Source organism: Eucalyptus grandis, chromosome 10, assembly GCF_016545825.1.
Source record: "Eucalyptus grandis isolate ANBG69807.140 chromosome 10, ASM1654582v1, whole genome shotgun sequence".
NCBI classification, from domain to species: domain Eukaryota; kingdom Viridiplantae; phylum Streptophyta; class Magnoliopsida; order Myrtales; family Myrtaceae; genus Eucalyptus; species Eucalyptus grandis.
This window is the reverse complement of record NC_052621.1, coordinates 35,690,116-35,708,881: the sequence shown is the minus strand read 5'-3', so window position 1 is coordinate 35,708,881 and position 18,766 is coordinate 35,690,116. Positions and strand designations below refer to the sequence as shown.

General features: G+C 41.7%; 3 protein-coding genes across 4 annotated transcripts; 2 read left to right on the top strand and 1 right to left on the bottom strand.

The window, feature by feature from the left end:
* The first annotated feature begins 204 nt into the window (after positions 1-204).
* Positions 205-5,654, top strand: LOC104423031 (inactive protein kinase SELMODRAFT_444075). Its single transcript, XM_039303132.1, has 9 exons — positions 205-1,476; positions 2,116-2,270; positions 2,354-2,448; positions 2,606-3,660; positions 4,033-4,193; positions 4,427-4,503; positions 4,587-4,734; positions 4,833-4,982; positions 5,203-5,654. Exons 1-9 carry the CDS (start codon positions 1,293-1,295, stop codon positions 5,434-5,436), a joined length of 2,259 nt encoding a protein of 752 aa, XP_039159066.1. The 5' UTR covers positions 205-1,292; the 3' UTR covers positions 5,437-5,654.
* Positions 5,655-6,711: 1,057 nt separating this feature from the next.
* On the top strand, positions 6,712-10,192 carry LOC104423030 (phospholipase D alpha 4). The gene is made up of 4 exons (XM_010035489.3): positions 6,712-6,836; positions 7,492-8,052; positions 8,122-9,316; positions 9,521-10,192. Exons 1-4 carry the CDS (start codon positions 6,750-6,752, stop codon positions 9,946-9,948), a joined length of 2,271 nt encoding a protein of 756 aa, XP_010033791.2. The 5' UTR covers positions 6,712-6,749; the 3' UTR covers positions 9,949-10,192.
* A 745-nt stretch (positions 10,193-10,937) lies between these two features.
* LOC104423029 (protein FLX-like 3) lies at positions 10,938-17,541 on the bottom strand. Of its 2 annotated transcripts, XR_721323.3 has the most exons (6): positions 16,670-17,541; positions 16,403-16,548; positions 16,095-16,177; positions 15,730-15,944; positions 11,857-11,949; positions 10,938-11,300 (listed from the first exon to the last, which is right to left on the bottom strand). XR_721323.3 is itself a non-coding variant. In XM_010035488.3 (4 exons), exons 1-4 carry the CDS (start codon positions 17,197-17,199, stop codon positions 15,864-15,866), a joined length of 840 nt encoding a protein of 279 aa, XP_010033790.1. In that variant the 5' UTR covers positions 17,200-17,541; the 3' UTR covers positions 15,484-15,863. The 2 variants fall into 2 exon arrangements, 1 of the variants encoding a protein (XP_010033790.1); XM_010035488.3 differs by lacking the exons at positions 10,938-11,300; positions 11,857-11,949 and having other exon boundaries at positions 15,484-15,944.
* Between the last annotated feature and the right edge of the window lie 1,225 nt (positions 17,542-18,766).

Below are 18,766 nucleotides of genomic sequence, written 5' to 3'. Positions count from 1 at the left end.
ATGAAAACATCATGGTCCCATAGCGGAAAGCAATTGGCTAACAACACTACAAATGATGCGATTTCGTAACCTGAATATTATAATTTTTTTTATAATCACGACAATTATTTTTTTTTTCAAAAAAATAGTATTAGAAAAGTTATAACAAGCCAGAAATTATTGCTGAGTCGATTTCCATTTTTAACAACTCTTACTCTTAACTTTCGCGCTCTTCCATCACTTTTTCTCTGTCTCTCTCCCCAGCCCATATCTTCTTCTCTGCTCATCTTCATCCTCCCCCTGCGCTCTGCCCTCCCTGCCCCCTCTCTCTCTCTCTCTCTCTCTCTCTCTCTTCTCGCCATTTTCGGAACCAGCGTGCGTAGCTTCGAGCCACTGCTGAGCTTCCACGTGACTTCTGGGGGTAGGGTCGCAGTTGGTGACTTCTTCTTCGCGATCTGGACTCGCTGGCGACGGGCATTGGTCGGCGTGCGCTTCCTCGACTAGTTTTTTCCGCGCTGGAAGTTTCGCTCTGATTGGCGAGGAGACCGAGGACCGAAGAGGAGATGAATATCATATTGCTTCCGTGTTGACTAAGCGGCAGAGCTTGCTTGCTTCCCCATGACAAGCGTTTCGATATTCACGGATCGTGCAGGAGGAGGATCTTGTCCATGCACTGTTCTCGTACTCGGTGCAGGATATATTTTTATAATATAGTTCCGGCTCGACCACCGGTGGGGGGTTCGATTCGGCTTGTCCGAGGCGGACAGAAAAGCTTTTCTTAGTTCGCTTGGAAACCGAATGCTGATCGATATTGCTGCCCTTTGACGTTTTCTGTCACTTGGGGCGTCGCGCTCGGCTTGGGTTTCTATCCGAAGAGAGCGACTCTTTTTTAGCCGTTCTTGTTTGGGTTTGGCGATCCGAGGCAAGAAAGAAACTGCGGGTGTTTTTTTGTAGTCAGTGGAGTCTAATTCGGGCAATGTCTTGACGCCTTCCGCAGCTGCTCTGTCATCTCCCTGCAGAGGAAGGAGAAGGTGAAGTTTCAGTGCAGTTTGAACCGAAGTCCGAGTACTTGGGTTCCTCGCATTTCTTGGTTTGAGCTTGTCGAGGAATTCCTTGGCCATTTTCTTTAGTATTACCCGAATGATGCTTGAAGATATCGATTTGCGGGGACAATGAGGAGCTGCGGATGGAGAAGCTTCGACGAGCGTATTTCCGATTTAGAAATGCTTGAGAGAAACTTTGATTCTGCCATGGTTTCGTAGTTCTTGGTACTCATAAACTTCTGGGACGGCGGGTGTTTGAGTTCTTTAGCAATGAGTCAACAGAATAAGCAAGGCAAGCCGGAAAAGGAGACGACTGATGTGGGGGAAAGCGTGGTTGTTGCTGTCAAGGCATCTAGAGAAATTCCTAGGACTGCTCTCGTGTGGGCACTGACCCATGTCGTTCGACCTGGGAACTGCATACTGTTGTTGGTTGTGGTTCCTCAGCCAAATTCAGGTATACCCTTTCTTTTCTGCAAATTCTTGTTCTACATCTCTCCTAGCGAGCGAGGTGAAAGATGTTAGCTTGCGTAGGAGGACGGCAAGCCAGAAACGATTTTCACTTGTTTCATGGTTTTAAACTTTGAAGCTTCAAGATTCCTCACTGCTTGTTAGATTTGACTTGTCAATGTTGCTTTTTGGCCCGAGAAAAATGTATAAATCTTGCTCTTATCTTGGAAATCTAGTTGCCTGGGTTGGAATTTAACAATGAATCTGCTATTCGTTGAGGCTGAGCGTCATGGCATTTTCATGTTTCTGATGAATTAGATTTTATCCGCCGTTTGATCATGATGGTCATCTGGTTGCTCGGGGAGGCCCTTCTGAGCAAGCGCGGAAGTACTTGGTTTAGAAATGGTCATGTCATCCTCGAATAAATTCAAGGTTCTATACAATAAGACATTGCGGAAGCTAATTTCCTTCTTGAAACATACCCAGTCTAAATTTTGAGACGATTAAATCTGTTGCAATGATTAGTTTCAAAGTTTTGATAGTAAGATAAAATTCTCGGACTTGATATATCCTAAGCTTAGGTTCTGCCATGTTGCCTATCAACAACCGCGAGTAACTGCTGATAGTCCTTTTTCGTTGAGACCAGGTAGAAGATTGTGGGGTTTCCCAAGATTTGCTGGGGATTGTGCTAGCGGTAGTTCAAAGTATTACACAGGATCTAGTGCAGAGCAGAAAAGTGATATCACAGACTCCTGTTCCCAGATGATCCTTCAGCTCCATAATATCTACGATCCGAATAAGGTGGTTGTCATATGTGTTGAACATAATAGCTTCAGTCATGTTTGCTCTCCTAGTCATGTGATTTCCTTCACCGGTTTTTGCAGATAAATGTCAAGATAAAGATTGTCTCTGGATCTCCTTGTGGGACTGTGGCTGCTGAGGCCAAGAAAGCTCGAGCTAGTTGGGTGGTATTAGACAAGTAAGTTATTTGTTTCATATAATCAATCAAAAGACTGTAGAACTTGTCAATATTGACAGTGTCTAAACTATGTCAGGTTGGGTTTCTGACCAATTGTTTGACCACGGAGAACATCTTTTAATATGTGAAGTTTGTTGGTCTTTCTGTTTTTCTTCAGACAGCTGAAGCATGAGGAAAAACAATGCCTGGAGGAGCTACAGTGCAATATTGTGGTTATGAAGCGGTTGCAACCCAAGGTCCTCCGCTTGAATCTTGTGGGATCACTGAAAAAGGAATCTGATCATGCCGGTACGATGACTTCTGAGATGGATCAAGCATTGGATAAGCATCACAGTTGTAAAAGCAATGCTTCAAATTCTATCCGAGGGCCAGCAGTGACTCCAAGTAGTAGTCCGGAATCAGGGACGGTCTTCACAAATAATACTGAAGTGGGGACATCATCAGTGTCCAGCTCTGATCCTGGAACAACTTCCCCATTTTTCACCTCAGAAATGACTAGAGAAATAAGAAAACAAGAATTAATGTCCATAGAAGAATCAAAGAATCTTGATCAATGTACTTCAGACTCAGAAAGCGAAACTCAGTCACTATCTTCAACGAGCTTGAGGTTTGATTCGTGGATGGCAGAAGTTCTTAGTTCTCACTGTCAACCCTCGAGATGCTCTCAAGAAGACTCTGTAGGAGTAAGAACAAATAATAAGGCCCATATGCCAGTATTGAAGACATCGCCAAATGAGTTTTCAAAACAGGATGGAAAAATTGATATGAGTGCGCCAAACCATAGGAATGATTTGGAATACAATGGAAATGTGAGAGAAGCAACTTCAGTATCCAGACATGCGCTTCCTGGTCCCCCTCCATTGTGTTCCATATGCCAGCACAAGGCCCCCGTTTTTGGTAAACCTCCAAAATGGTTTAGCTATGCTGAGCTCGAGCTTGCTACTGGAGGATTTTCAAAGGCTAATTTCTTGGCAGAGGGAGGTTTTGGATCTGTGCATAGAGGGGTACTTCCAGATGGCCAGGTGGTTGCCGTCAAGCAACACAAATTGGCTAGTTCTCAGGGGGATCAAGAGTTCTGTTCAGAAGTTGAGGTCCTGAGCTGCGCTCAACACCGAAATGTTGTTATGCTGATTGGATTTTGTATAGAGGACCATAGAAGGCTATTGGTTTATGAGTACATATGCAATGGTTCATTGGATTCGCACCTTTATGGTAACGTTCTTTCTTCTTGCACAAGTTAGCAGCGGCATATCTAGAGCCTAGATGAAGGTTGAGTACATGATGGTTATTCTTCAGTTGAATTATAAAATCAAATAGAATGTTCTGTATAAACAACCGTCAATATAGGATAGGCCATATATCAAAGAAGTTGGCTAAATATCTCAAGTTGTCAATACAGTACTTGTGTAGAATGTAGATGCAATTCAGTTCATGTTGATCAAATATTCAGATATAAAAATCGTGTAGTTCGGAGCTATGCCTCATGAGATAAAGAAAGTTCTGTACTAGACATAACTATGTAGTCTAAACACGAGTGATAAATAACCTTAAATTGTCTGAGCTAATAAAGGATTTTGCTATCAGGCTGTCATCAAGAGCCATTAGAATGGTCATCACGGCAAAAGATCGCCATTGGAGCTGCTCGAGGACTACGGTATCTTCATGAAGAATGTAGAGTGGGTTGCATTATCCACCGTGATATGCGGCCGAACAACATCCTTTTGACTCATGATTTCGAACCTTTGGTACAAAAACTTACTGGTTCTCCTCATAGTTATTCAAAGTTCAGATTATGAAGTCTCGGACATACTGATTCATCACCCTAAATTCTTCAATTTATCTTCTATCCATATCTGCAAAAGCGTTTTGACCATATAGGCGTGCTGCTTGTGCTGGGTACATTAAAAGCATATCCAGTATCATAGATTTGCATGTTTCTGGATTGTTAAATTCCTTACCTCAATGCCTTGTTTGCTAGGTCGGTGATTTTGGACTGGCAAGGTGGCAACCTGATGGAGATATCGGCGTAGAAACACGAGTACTTGGAACTTTTGGGTTAGTCTAAACATTATTTTCCGGCATTGCTGCTGAGTATTCGTATATTTGAGAAATTCAGTTGGTTAATTTCCCCTGTGAAGGTATTTGGCTCCAGAGTATGCGCAAACAGGCCATATCACAGAAAAAGCTGATGTGTATTCATTTGGGGTGGTCTTGATCGAGCTGGTGACGGGAAGAAAAGCAGTAGATCTTAACAGGCCCAAGGGCCAGCAGTGTTTAGCAGAGTGGGTATGATGCGAATAAATTTTCAATCTAGCCCCAACATGTCTGAGTTTTGATTTTCAGGAACATGAGTCCTTTTTATATTCTACTGATCTTTTCTACAGGCACGCCCTTTGTTGGAAGAGTATGCAATTCATGAATTGATTGACCCTCGCTTAGGAGATCAATTTTCAGAGCAAGAGGTTTATTGCATGCTCCATGCCGCATCACTATGTATTCGACGGGATCCCGAGTCAAGACCTCGCATGTCACAGGTAAAGACTTTGACAAAACACTGAAACGCCCAATTGTCGTCACATGTCAGTAAGAAAACATTTGTAGGTTCACACTAAACAAGAGTGCCTATTGTTGGCGTTAGATGCTTGAATTATATTTTGTTTTTCGTTTCGGAAAGACTCACTCAACGGTTTGTTTCAAAGACTTTGAAGTAATATTTCTTTCACTTTTTCATTTTTTTTATTTTTTTGCGAGAAGGTGCTTCGAATCCTGGAAGGGGACATGCACATAGACGGCGATTACATGTCGATTGCGGGGATCGATGTTGGAAGCCATAGCGGAAGAATCCGGGACGAGCAGCAATACCACAGCGGTCCTTTGTTGGATGAAACCGGGCAAGCCTTCTCTAGAAAACTCTCTCTTCACGCACTGAACACTTCTTTGCGGGAGAGAGATAGGGCAAGGAGGAGATCATATGGGGATGGTCTATGAAATAGCAGAAGAGCTCATGTCATCACATAATTATATCACACGAATCCCTTTCGGTAATTCTTTGCCATCTCTTTTGTCCCTTGACTTTAAGATTTTTCTCTTATGTACAGTGAAAGAGCAGTTCATATCAGTGTAGTTAAGTATCGTTATTCCTCGAACATTTGAGTAGAATATTTGATTATATAGCAATATTGAGACGCCGAGGCAACTTTCTATATATTGATGAGGCATTTTTTCTTACGAGCTATGGATTGACTTCGTTGTTAAGCTGGTCAAATAGTCAAAATCGTCATATGGTGGTGTGGGATCGAGTCAAAAAATTGCTCATAGGCTCATTTTGAGTTTTTCCAAATTAGCAGATTCGTTATTCAGAAGACAGAAAAGAAGTAAACCAACAAAATTCAACTCGAAAATATATTTGGTGAGATTTATTTCGAAACAAAGCTCTAAAACGAAGAGCTGTATCTCGTAGTCTGTGAATTTGTTACGTTTCCTCAAGGAAAACCAAAGCTCATCCAAATTTCCAAGCAAATAACCTAACTTTGATTACTTTTACGTCCAACCTTGATTAGCTTCCTAATTATAGAATAATTTATGTTTTCCCTCTCCAATACTCGCACGCCCCTGATCTCAGCATGGGATAAACATGGTTAGCTAAATTAAGAACGTGGGTATTGATTAATAGTCTAAATTGTTATGAATGTAAATGATGATTGCTTTCTCATGTCAATCCGGAGATAGGGAAAGGCAGGAAATACTTGATTACACGGACATAAAACACATGGTTAAGGAAGCTTCATTCAGCTTTTTTTTACACGTCTATCCTAATAAGACAACGCCATATTTCTAGGAAAGATGCAGATCTGGATACGAGCAAGTCTTCCGATTGTTCCAAAACGTGGTATACCGATGAAGAATATTGTCATTTGTCCTGAAGCATATCCGTTAATCTTCACTGGTCAACAGCAATTTCTGAGTTGACCAGGCATTATCTAATTGGTTGACGCCCCCATCTTTCTGTGCTTTTGAAAAAAAGGTTTGAATTGAGCTTGAGAAACTTCGACTCCAAGTGAAAGACTTAGTCAGGTGATAAAGCGTTTGTGTGTGGGGTTGCCCCCAAGAAAGTAGAAAGAAACATGGCGATTTCTTCCACGGCTGTCCAGCTTCAACTCCATTACGTTCTTGGTTTTCTTTGCTTCTTATATGAATCCCATTTTTTGCGACATTTTCTTTCTCACGTCCAGCGTCGACCGAAATCAACCCCAATCTCTCTCTCTCTCTCTCTCTCTCTCTCGATTTTCAAGGCCTGAGGAATGGAGGGAAAGAACAGGCTTCTTCACGGGACATTGGAGGCTACCATCTTCCATGCGACAACTTATACGCCGTTTTTCCCACTCAGCGTAAGTATATCGTGTACCAAATCGCATTGCTCACATGATGATTATGATCCTAGCATTCAAAGCTTCTGCTTTATAAATCCCAACATATAAACCGTACCCCTTCACGTGCACCTTGTAAAAGCTACAGCCATGGAGCAGCTGACGGTTTCTGTCATGGAAAACAATATTTTTCGAGCATAAAATCAATCACATCTAGCCTAGCGGCTCGACTACTTGCAGAGTAGGCGAGAAATGTATCCACTCAGTTATGATGAACTGAAAAGAAAAAGGAAAATGAATATTACAGATGGCTGCGCAATCCAAGCCTTTTTTTTTTGTTGGCCTCATTCTTAATGACTCCCCATATAGGAATATAGAAACATAGCTTTGTGCACAAGCTCTTCCTTCTCTTCAGTTGGATTATCAAGAATTGTTGTTGATGCTCAAGACAAAGATGGTGGTCAAATTCTTTGCCCAAGTCTTTATAGTGATCAAAGCCGCAACTTAGATTGAATTGCATTGTTATCTGCAAATGTCTTAAACAGTTGAATTGGAAGAATTTTTCCGTGACACCCAGAAGAATTTCTAGTTTTGTTTGTGTGTTATGATAACGGTGCGTTTGATCTCAAGCTACGTGATTGTCGTTTTTTTAATGCTCAAAGTTCAAATTATGCAGTGTATATTAGCATATGGAAGGCCCGTCCACGTGACAATCAAGATAAACAATGAAACAGTAGCCAAGACTAGCGAAAAACGTGATCGTATATGGAATCAAACATTTCGGATCCTCTGTGCTCATCCATTCAATTCAGCCATCACCATCACGATGAGAGCAAGCTGTGTAATCCTGGGAAAGATACATATACAGGCAGATCAGTTACTAAATGAAGCTAGCTTGATTCATGGGGATTTGCCTCTTCAGATGGAAAATGGTCAGCAGAATGAGAAATTGAAACTTCAGCTAATGCTGTGGTTCAAACCAGCAGAGATAGAGCCAAGCTGGTCGAAGATACTTGCTGATGGCAAATTCAGCGGCCTTAGGAATGCCACATTCCCTCAGAGATCGAATTGCCAAGTCACCCTTTATCAAGATGCTCATCATCTCTCTGGGTTCAACCCTCCATTTGGCTTTTGCTGGACTCCGAGGAGGCTCTGGGAGGATATCTTCGAGGCCATTGAAGGTGCAAAGCATCTGATTTACATTGCGAGCTGGTCTCTCAACCCAAACATGGTTCTGGTAAGTGAAAACATAGAACGCCACCTTGTGCCCTGCACCTTTCAGGAGTTTGACATTTTTCCTCTGCAGGTCCGCAACCCGGAAACGAGCATTCCACATGCTTTTGGAGTTAGTCTAGGCGAATTGCTGAAGCGAAAGGCCGAGGAAGGTGTAGCAGTGAGAATTATGCTTTGGGATGACACAACATCACTGCATATAATCAAGAACAAGGGAGTAATGGACACTCATGATGAAGATGCCCTCGATTACTTTAGGCACTCCGAAGTTGTGTGCAGATTATGCCCTAGATTAAATAACAACTTCCCTACTTTGTTTACTCACCACCAGAAGACTGTTACAGTTGATGCGCCGATGCACAATGATCCAAGCAACCGAGAGCTTGTGAGTTTTCTAGGGGGAGTAGACCTCTGTGCTGGCCGATTTGATACGGAAGAACATTCTTTGTTTCGCACACTCAATACGGAGCTCCACCGCCAGGATTTTTACCAAACAAACATTTCAGGAGCTAACCTTCAAAAAGGCGGGCCAAGGGCACCGTGGCACGACACTCATGCATGTATCATGGGCAAGGCTGCTTGGGATGTGCTGACCAATTTCGAGCAGCGATGGACCAAGCAATGCGACCCTTCTCTGTTAGTTCCCGCCACTACCATAGAGAATCTGGCTCCAGAAACTACTTGCAGCATTTCAGCCGAACGGGATTGGAATGCGCAAATCTTCCGTTCAATTGACCATGTATCGACCAGCCAAATGTTCAGAACTGTTACTGTGGAGAAAAGCATCCATGAAGCTTATGTCAAAGCAATTAGGCGAGCCGAGAGGTTTATATACATCGAGAACCAGTACTTCATAGGTGGCTCAAATCTATGGGAGAGAGACACTAACAGTGGTTGCTCAAATCTAATCCCGATCGAAATTGCTCTGAAGGTGGCAAACAAGATAAAAGCGAAAGAGAGATTCGCCGTATACATAGTGATACCAATGTGGCCAGAAGGATTGCCTGAAAGCGAACCGGTGCAGGACATATTACATTGGACTAGGCAAACCATGGCAATGATCTATAAGTTGATCGGAGAAGCAATTCAAGAAAGCGGCGAACCAGGGCACCCGAGAGATTATTTGAACTTCTTCTGCCTCGCAAACAGAGAAGAAGAAGTTAAAGACGAGTTGGCTCCTCAGTCTTCTCCGCAACCTGCGACGCACTATTGGAATGCTCAGAAGCACAGGAGGTTCATGGTTTATGTTCATTCCAAGCTCATGATAGGTATCACTACACATTCATCTGATAATTCTTCTTATACTTATTATTATTGGAACCTTCTGGCATATAAAACTATAGTTGCTCATATCATAATGATTTGTGATTTTAATGGATGATCTTTATAGAGAAAAATAAGTCTTATAGCCATGCTTTTCCTAAACTGCAAATATCCATCTTACAGTCTGGTGGTGGTTCTGTATCTTGCAGTGGATGATACCTACCTCTTGATCGGATCCGCAAATGTAAACCAAAGATCGATGGCTGGCCAAAGGGACACGGAGATCGCCATCGGGTGTTACCAGACGGAAGACAGCGAAAACCAGATGGCTCGTGGAGATATACATGCGTACCGTATGTCGCTTTGGTACGAGCACACTAGGCAAGCCGAAGAGATGTTTCAAGAACCTCAGACTTTGCAATGCGTGGAGAGGATGCGCTCCATCGGAGAGGAGATGTGGAGAATCTACAGCAGTGAAGAAGTGGTGGACATGGAAGGCGTCCACCTAGTCAAGTACCCTATCAACGTAAAGCAAGACGGCAGTGTCGGGGATTTGGGCGACGGCCACTTTCCCGACACCAATACTCCGGTAAGAGGAAGGCGGTCGATATTCCTTCCACCTGTACTCACGACATGACCGGGAAAGTAGGGACAAATGTGGACATTGTACGTACATAACATGGAATAAAAGATTCAAATGTACATTAGAGAGGAAAAGATAAGATACAGATGGTATTTTAGAGCAATGGACAAGGAAGTCGAAGAGATTTCCAGTGGTAAAATTGGGTGAAAAAAGGTAAAACCTGATCTGATCTCATCAGATATGTGGTGCAAAAATATTTACAGCGGAAATCTTTGGCCCAAAAATGCCGAGGAATAAAATAAAGCAATAGCAAAATCCTCGATCATTGAATAATCTTGCCGGATAACGACTTGTAAAGTGAATCATGAATGATACCCTACTTCAAAATGACGGACGCATTTTTGAATCGGGCACGTTGATCGGGTCGAGTTGTTGCGCTCCCAAATTTCCAATCCATAGCTCCATTTTAGACAAGGTCCCAGACAATTTCTCGTCCAACTCGGGGATCAGACTCATCGCCGGTCACATAATCCATGCGAAATTGATGCATGACCCGCGCATTTCCCCCTCTGTACAACATAACCCAGCTCATACTTTGTCCTAAATCTTGTAAAATTCTTCTTATGGCCAAACTTATCTTATATCAACCTTCACATTGCGTTATTGAACAATATTTGACCAACCTCGTTGTCTCTTTATTTACTCAACTGCAACAACTCCCACACGGCACAACCATGGGGTTGACAACATCTCCTGGAAATTCCTACGCTACCCTTTTTGTTTCTACGGACAATGCAAATCTGGACACTACAACGTTGATTGCCCTAAAGTACCATGAGACTCCGTGATTTACGTGATGGATATTCATCCCGACTGTCTGCAGAGCTGAATAACAGCATGAGAATTTCTCCAGCATGATACGGGATTTCATCTCGTTACTCAGAGAAAACACAATAGATGCGTTTCGAGTCTAAACTAATTGGAAACGTCAACAAATTACAGGTGAAAAATGCTCATCCACCGGCAAAGGTCCAGTCCTCTCCTAGAGGGAAAATTGCTAAACATTTCATTAATTATTCTCATATGGCCACCTCTATAAGGCATAAGTAAGTTGTAACTCCCGTTACAGTTCCAAGTCATAGATTTCTCCGACTTGAAAAATGAGAACAAATAGACAGTGACCGAGGAGAAAGTACCAGCCAAAAACACAGTCACTGCATCACTGCCTCATCAAATTGCCTCTCTGGAGGCACCTCATTGTGCCTCAATCCTACCAGTATTCATGTGGCAATTTCACCCATGAAGAATCTGAATATATGATGCCCTCTGCTAGTATGAACAACTTTTTCAGTGTGTATGCCGTCTACGAGCAGTGCAACGGTGTCCCAACGAACTCTTCCACTATGCTGAACAAGAAAAAGAAAAAATCTCGACTTAGAAAAAGAAAGCACACAAGATGGACATCAGGATGCATTAAGATGACAAATCTTTGAAATTGCCCCATATCAACTCTTACAAGAAGACAGACAATGAGGATAAGGCACCAAAAAGATATCAGCCATAGAATATTGTCTTAGGTGACAATTCAAGAAAAGAACAAGGTAATTGTATATAGCAACTATAGGAGCAAATTTGAGATGCTAAGGCAAGGCACCAAATGATATCGTACATCTCGAGTTAAAGAATGCAAATTATCAGAATAGGAATGTCTTCATCACACACTCAGGCTAAATTCATCGATCTTCTATGCATATAAGGAGAGAGAAATAGAGGGAGGGAGAGTTGCCAAAAAAATGTTTCCTAGTTTCACTGCTCCTAAGAACAAAGGATCTATTAAAAAATTGGCATCCCCATTAACCAACTTCTTTCTGGTTGTAGATCAGATAGGATTTTCCTATTATTGTCAATGATGGGTGTAAAGTGAAAATGAATTATCACAAGTTCAATTGGTTCAGGTCTAACCTATAGTCATTGGATGGACATCCAACCCGTTGGGCTCCCCAGCAGAAAAATGTGACACCCTCCAAGTCAGGCATCGCAAGAAATTCTCTCCATCTGCAAATATGCACAAGACAATTTTAGGAGAAATAAGCAAATAGATCATTAACACATCCAGTATCACTGAAATATCTAATACAGATATCACCCAAAGAGAGAAGAAGGTATCAACAAAAAGAAATTGAATGTAAAGACCATGTACAAAATTGTAACTACAAAGTGATCTAACAATTCTAGCCTGAATTGGAATAATCAATCCAGGTGCTGCCGTAGCTTGGATCACATTGCTTAAGTGAGGTGCTTGCCTACTTATATTACTGGTGATAGCAGCAGTAAACTACAAATGCTTTTGCCAAACAAAGATAAGCATATTATGTAGATAGTTGTCCACGGACCATAGGCCACTAAGCTAATGCTACCATTTGCATTTAGTGAAACTTCACTACTCATAATCAAAGCTTTTAATATTACCCAGCAAACTATCTATGAAAATAAAAAATAAAAAAACTCGATAACCTTCTATTTCTAAAGATATACCATCAGAAGAAGGTGTCGACGGGATGAGGGGACATCCAGACTATTCACATGAAAAAGCTATTTATCCAAACATTTAGCCACAAGCACACAAGACTGTTCCAAAAGCCTGATAACTGCAGTCCTCAGTACTTTCAATGAGACTGAAACGATGTAACCATGCAGCTCGATCTACCTGATCACATTCTTTTTTATACTGAAACTAGTAGCCATACTGAAAAGGGCATATCCTCTGATATACTTAGAAGGAAAAACTCAAGACCTTCAAGCTGATGCTGACCAAAAAAGGCTACAATCTTGCTCAACAGTGGGATGAGACAGTCATGAGATGCTGTTTCACCCACAAGAGAACTCATGGTTCTAGAAGAAACTTCAAACTAATTTGTAGTAGATTACTTATAATTGTCTCATTCACAAAATGCGTGCAGCTATACCAATATAAAATGAAAGTCTAAGAAGCACTGGTAGGCGAGTTCCTAAATGTAACAATATTCTTGTTCTCCAGAGGTTCCGAACACTGAAGGAATTTCAGGAGGCTCCAATACTCAAATCTAGGGAAAAAGTGACATGACACCTATCATTACTAAAAAGGCTGCTGCAAATGGTGACTCCACCAGAAACATATTTACAAACGATGGGCATATATAGACTACAATAATAGGAGCTTTAGATATTTTGTCCTCGTAGCTGGAAGCAATTTTCCATGCAATCTGCTCGATTAAAAAAAGAAAACCCATACCGAGAACCAAGGGAGCATCACCTATTTCAACCTAAAGCCATACCCTACTACATTAATGGTCCTATTCATCTTGCTTCTGCCTGCTGGCCAAAAGAAAAGTCTTGCTTCTGCCAAATTATGGACAATTCCTTCCCAGAGATGATCTTGGAGAACTATTTGACAGTTCCACAAATGTGCACCATCCACTATAATATTGTTAATCACTCAAGGGGCTCCATTTATTGCCAAATATTAAGTGCTGAAGCAGAGGATATTTCAGCATTCAGTGTCTAGTACAGTATTGACACTGAGAATTCTAATGCACTTGTGCACAATGATTACAGTCTCAAGGCTATTCAGATAAGAAGACCATTGAGTCTATCTGCCGAGAGCCAAGTTTAGAAATTAAAATCTATATGCCTAACAGACCAGCAACAACATCTTAGGAGCATCCCAAAATGCACAACTCCCAAACTACTTTCCAAGCACCATCCTACAAGGAAATCTTGAAAGCTCCTAATCTCTACCCATATGTCATTTAAACACTGGTGGAATGACAAAACTGACCAGCAGGAGCATATCAAATATGGCGCACAACCAAAAAGAGAACGGATTACACAGCTCATAGGATGACAAAGCAGCAGCTGATGAATAGCTAACATAAATCATCTGAAAACATTAGGGTACGAAATCCATGTCTGTGGCATCCACGTTCAAGAGAGAATACTTGCCTATAGGAGGTGGAATTCAATCCAGTTTGTAGCATTTTGGTAGATAATGCAGGTTCACCTCAATCCACAAAGAAGCAACTTTTGATGTGCCCAGGTAGAGTCTTGGGAAAAAGAAAGAACAAGGATATGGTGCAATCAAATTAGATGGGGTGCCACAATAAATGTGGCCCAAACATCCTACGGGAATGATAATGGCCTTAGATGCTCTTCTCAAGTATCCAGAGTTCCAAAATCAACAACAGAAGCTCCTCCTCTGCTCAGCATGCACAGAAGCGTACACAGGGTATCGGACCATCCTTGCCTGTTTCTCCCATTGGATCACAGCATGCTCCAGCTTTGCTTAAGTAGAACTCTCGCAACTCCACCATAACCCACTATTAACTAACTCTAGCAGAAATCCTAATTAGAAACCTGGACCATTGTCTCTTCAACATCTCCAGTGGAAAGTGTTATCCTAGAAAAGGTGATATCATCTATTTCACTATCTCTGATGGACAAAATGAGGCGAGAAAAACTCAAAATGTGCCAGTTCCTGAAAAGCATCCTCATCAACTTCATGCGACTAATGATTCATTGACCAAAGAAGCATACTCGAATCTATTAGCAATTCAAGACAACCTCAACAACTTAAGTACCAAAATGTTCACATGCTTAATGGGACACCACCCCTTCTTGTACCAACTTCAATTGGAGCTTACTAAACTTCCCTTTGGTAGATATTACAAATAAAACAAGTTAACAACTTCTGCACTATAGTCAATCATAATACAGTCATCTCCAGTAAGCATGCCATGCACAATGTGCACGAAGCATTCTCCAATAGCTACCTAAAATGGTCAAAGAGAAAAACACTTCAAATTAAGGCAAGAGACCTTGACTTGTTCTTTCACTTTACCATGTTCTAACCTTTCCATTTGTTTCTTACCATATAGGAAAAAGTTTACACTGCGACCTCATACTTGTAAGCCACTAGTGCAAACCTTGCAATAAAGTTGCAGAGATGCATCTCCTAATGATGATACCATTTGATAAAACACCGAACTATCAGAATTTTCAACTGCAAAGCATATCTGCAACTAGCACCAGAATTCCAGATAAACTCCCTTAAAAAGTTCTATTCAGGTACAAGCACATCCAAAAGGCTTTTATGCTTATATCATATACAGAGTGGTACTTGAAGCCATTCTAAGCCTGCAGATCTCCAGAACTTATTGGCTAATTGACTCATGCTCTTCATTACAAGAAAAACCTCTCCACAAAGAGCTAAAGTCCTCTTTAGATAGAAGTCAGACTGTTAGCCAGTCAAGTAAACAATTAATTGGATAAATCCCCTATAAGAACCACAAATGGGTCTCCAGGAAAATTTTGAATCTTCAGAGACCCTGATTGCAGCATCTTGAACAATAATGCCTTTAGTGAGAAAACTTTGCCTACTTCCTTATCAACTTAGTGGTATAATATTGGACAAAACAGCTTTCAATTTCTGTGACACCTTTTCTTATGGATGTCCAAATCCAGCAAGTTAGATACACACCCACTCAACTGACTTGTGAGACACAGGCTCCCAATAGAAACCAACCAACCAATAAGACTTTTCAAGCTAATGAGTTTGCAAAATACACAGCTTATCAGACCTTAGACCTCCACTGCGAAGGTAGTACATGAAGACCCAAGGTGCATATCCGACATTTAAAAAAAGGCAACATTAAAACTGAACGATTATTGAGAGTTTACACAGATTCCAGAGAATTCATATTTATCTCATAAACACACATGAAGGAACAATAACTGATGTCCTTTGAAACTATAAAACAGTAACATGACATTCCTAGATAGAAAGTTAAAGATACTAACGATGCATTCAGATCATAGACTATTGATGTGGTGTGCCAATTGATAAATTTGTGCCTTCCCTCCCGTTAACTCATTCAACTGCCCAGCAAATGACATGCCGTGCATATTCAGTTACAGCAATCACCGTCCGACTCTCAACGACGATTAATGCGAGGCTTGTCATGTCCTCCCCGTGAAGCAGATCCAGGACCATAAAGAGGACCGTTACCAGAACCCTGCCAAACACAGGGACAGCATGTTAAATGATGCAAATATAATTATCAACCTTTAACCCTACAATATGCAGAAATTTCTTGTCCATATCCACAAGTAATTTTTATAAATTCAATTATGTATGGGACAATGACAATTTATTGGTCACAAACCAGGTGAACACCATAGCCATCCCCATATGGTGCAGCGAAACTCCCTTCCCCAGGGTTAAATTTCCTCCCGTATGGTCCTCCACCTGAAGGCACCACAAACCGAGACAGTTAGATTATGTTGGATCAAAATACACAAAACATAACAGCAAAAGCAGAAGTGGCACCATACAACGAAGGAATGCACCAAATTGACTTTGTTAGGAAACTTTTTAATTCATCGATAATTGCAATCATGCCAAGGAAAACCAAAGAAGAGAAACGTGCTCATATCAAAGAAGACGCTTAAAAGGGAAGGCGGGATGCCGTACCAGCACCCCACGATCTGACATCACCAGCAGTAAGTTCTGCACGCAGCTTCTCGACCTCCCGCGCCATAGAAACCAAATTATTCTCCATTGCCTGTCTTTGTTCCATCAATTCAATGTTTGCTTTCCTCTCATACTCGATAGTAGATCTACAGAAATAAATTCTTCTTTCAACATCTGATAAAGTTGAACTACCAAATGAACTCCAAGCCATATACTGCATATTAGAGTAGGTTTCAGCCAGAACGCCATAAGCGAAGGCATACAAACCTAGCATGCATGAGCTCCTGGTTGAGACCATCAATCTCCGCCCTCAAGAGAGAAATCTGCTTATTTTCAGCCTTCAATCTAGCAACGTCCTGCGTCAGCGTTTGAACCTGCCCGGCGAGATCCTGCTTCACGTTATTCAGCTTCTGAACTTCGGAGCGGAGCTGCGCAGCTTCCTTTTTCAAAGGCTCGGCCGCGCGAAGGTCGGCCTCGAGCTTCATACCCTTCTCGATGAAATCCCTCGAGTGCATTTCGTGCTCCGCGCGGACATCCCCGATGACAAGGTTCATCCGGTGAATCTCCTCCTTGGCCGCGCCGAGCTCCCGCTGCAGCGCAATCCGGTCCTCGACCAACCTCCGGTTATCCGCCAGCACCCTCCGGAGCTCGGCGTGCTGCATCTCGAGCTCCTCCTCCAGCAGCGCGGGAGGAGGGGGCGGCCGGGGCATCGGCGGGCCGCGGACGTAAGGGCCTTCGGGAAGGTAGCCGCGCCGGCCGTTGAACGGCTCGCGCAGCACGCGATTCCTCCCCGCCATTTCCCGACCCGCAGCGGGATGATTCCCTCTCGCGTCGGTGCGGCCGGGGCAATCGGGACCGCGAGGCGATCGGAACAGCTCGAATCCGGCGACCACCTCGGAGGTTCAGGACATCGGAATCGGAAGAAAGCAAGCGCGGGGTCGGTTCTGCACGGCCTACTGTCGCTCGTCAGCCTGCGATTTCCGATCTCGAACGCGCGTTCCGCATGGCGGATCGAAGGAAACTGAGAGGAGGAGGAGAAGAAGATGAAGAACCGATTGGGAACCCTAGCTCGAGGAGGATGAAGACGACCGCCGCTGCGTTAAAAAAGCTGCGTCCTTTTTTTTTTTGTCTCTGAGGAACAGGAAAATTTCCTTTTCTAGAAATCGTCGAAAGAACCGGATTTGGTGATTTTTCTTTTCTTTTTGGGTCGGCAAAAATACTCGTGAAAATTCTTAAAGAAGATTCCTTGATTTTTTGCCCAGGAAAATTCTTTGTTTGGATGTCATCTCTGAGGGAAGAAAAATACCTTCTTCTTTTTCTTTTTTTTCTAAATCATTAATCTTTCATGAAATAAATATATCCTGAAATTTTCTTTATTGATAATAACATGGCAAGTTATAAAATTTGTAAATATTCTCTTCTGATTGATTATGTTGTTTATTTGCATGTTCTTCTAATGTATAATCATATGTGATAATTTTTATTAAATAAATAAATCAAATTATTAAAGTTTACTTTCTTTTGTACAGTGCAAAAGATGCTCATGTTTTGAAGTGACCTCCTACCTCCCTTTCCAAAGTTTTTATTTAACAATCTATTTTTAAACATAGTGATTTGAGAACGAACGCACGAATTAACAAAATCAAATAATAAGAATATTTTACATATTTATTTAATCCATGGATACCGCAGCTTCTACTTTCCTTTGCATAATTTCACTCTCTTTTATTTTCCTTGTAACATGTGATAATATCGTCATCCAATGACCTAACACATTATCATTTCTTTAATATATAATTATGAAGTGGATGCGATCATTAAGTAGGCGGCATGAAAACTTTTGGGTGGGTCCCGACAAGGCGATTTGGTTATAAATTTGGCCCAAGTGGGGTTCATGACGGCTGGTTTCAACCCCAAAATCTTGAACATGTAAGTTTTACTATGGGCGATTTGTGGGCAACAAATCAAATGTAGCCAGATTAATCACCTATAATATGAATACATACAACTTTCGAGCTCAAATATCTTACCTCACTACAAAAAAGTTTATATTTAAACTATTTGCGCATATTTTACTTTTAAGTTTTCAACTTGCATTGCTTAGAAAAATTATGAATGTCAATGCGCATACTTTTATTTTATAAAGTGTTTGCTGTTCATCATTATCGAGTCTGACTAATTTTCATTCCATAAACTATTTACTGGAGCATATTAGAGCATATACAAGTCTATCGAATTGGCCTTCGATATATACGTCTTGTTCAATTGAATTCGAAGCTTTCACAACCTAATTTCGCATATAACTTCTATCATAATTTTCTGTGATTTCAATAATCTAAAAATTTGGTTGGGAAAACGAGAAAG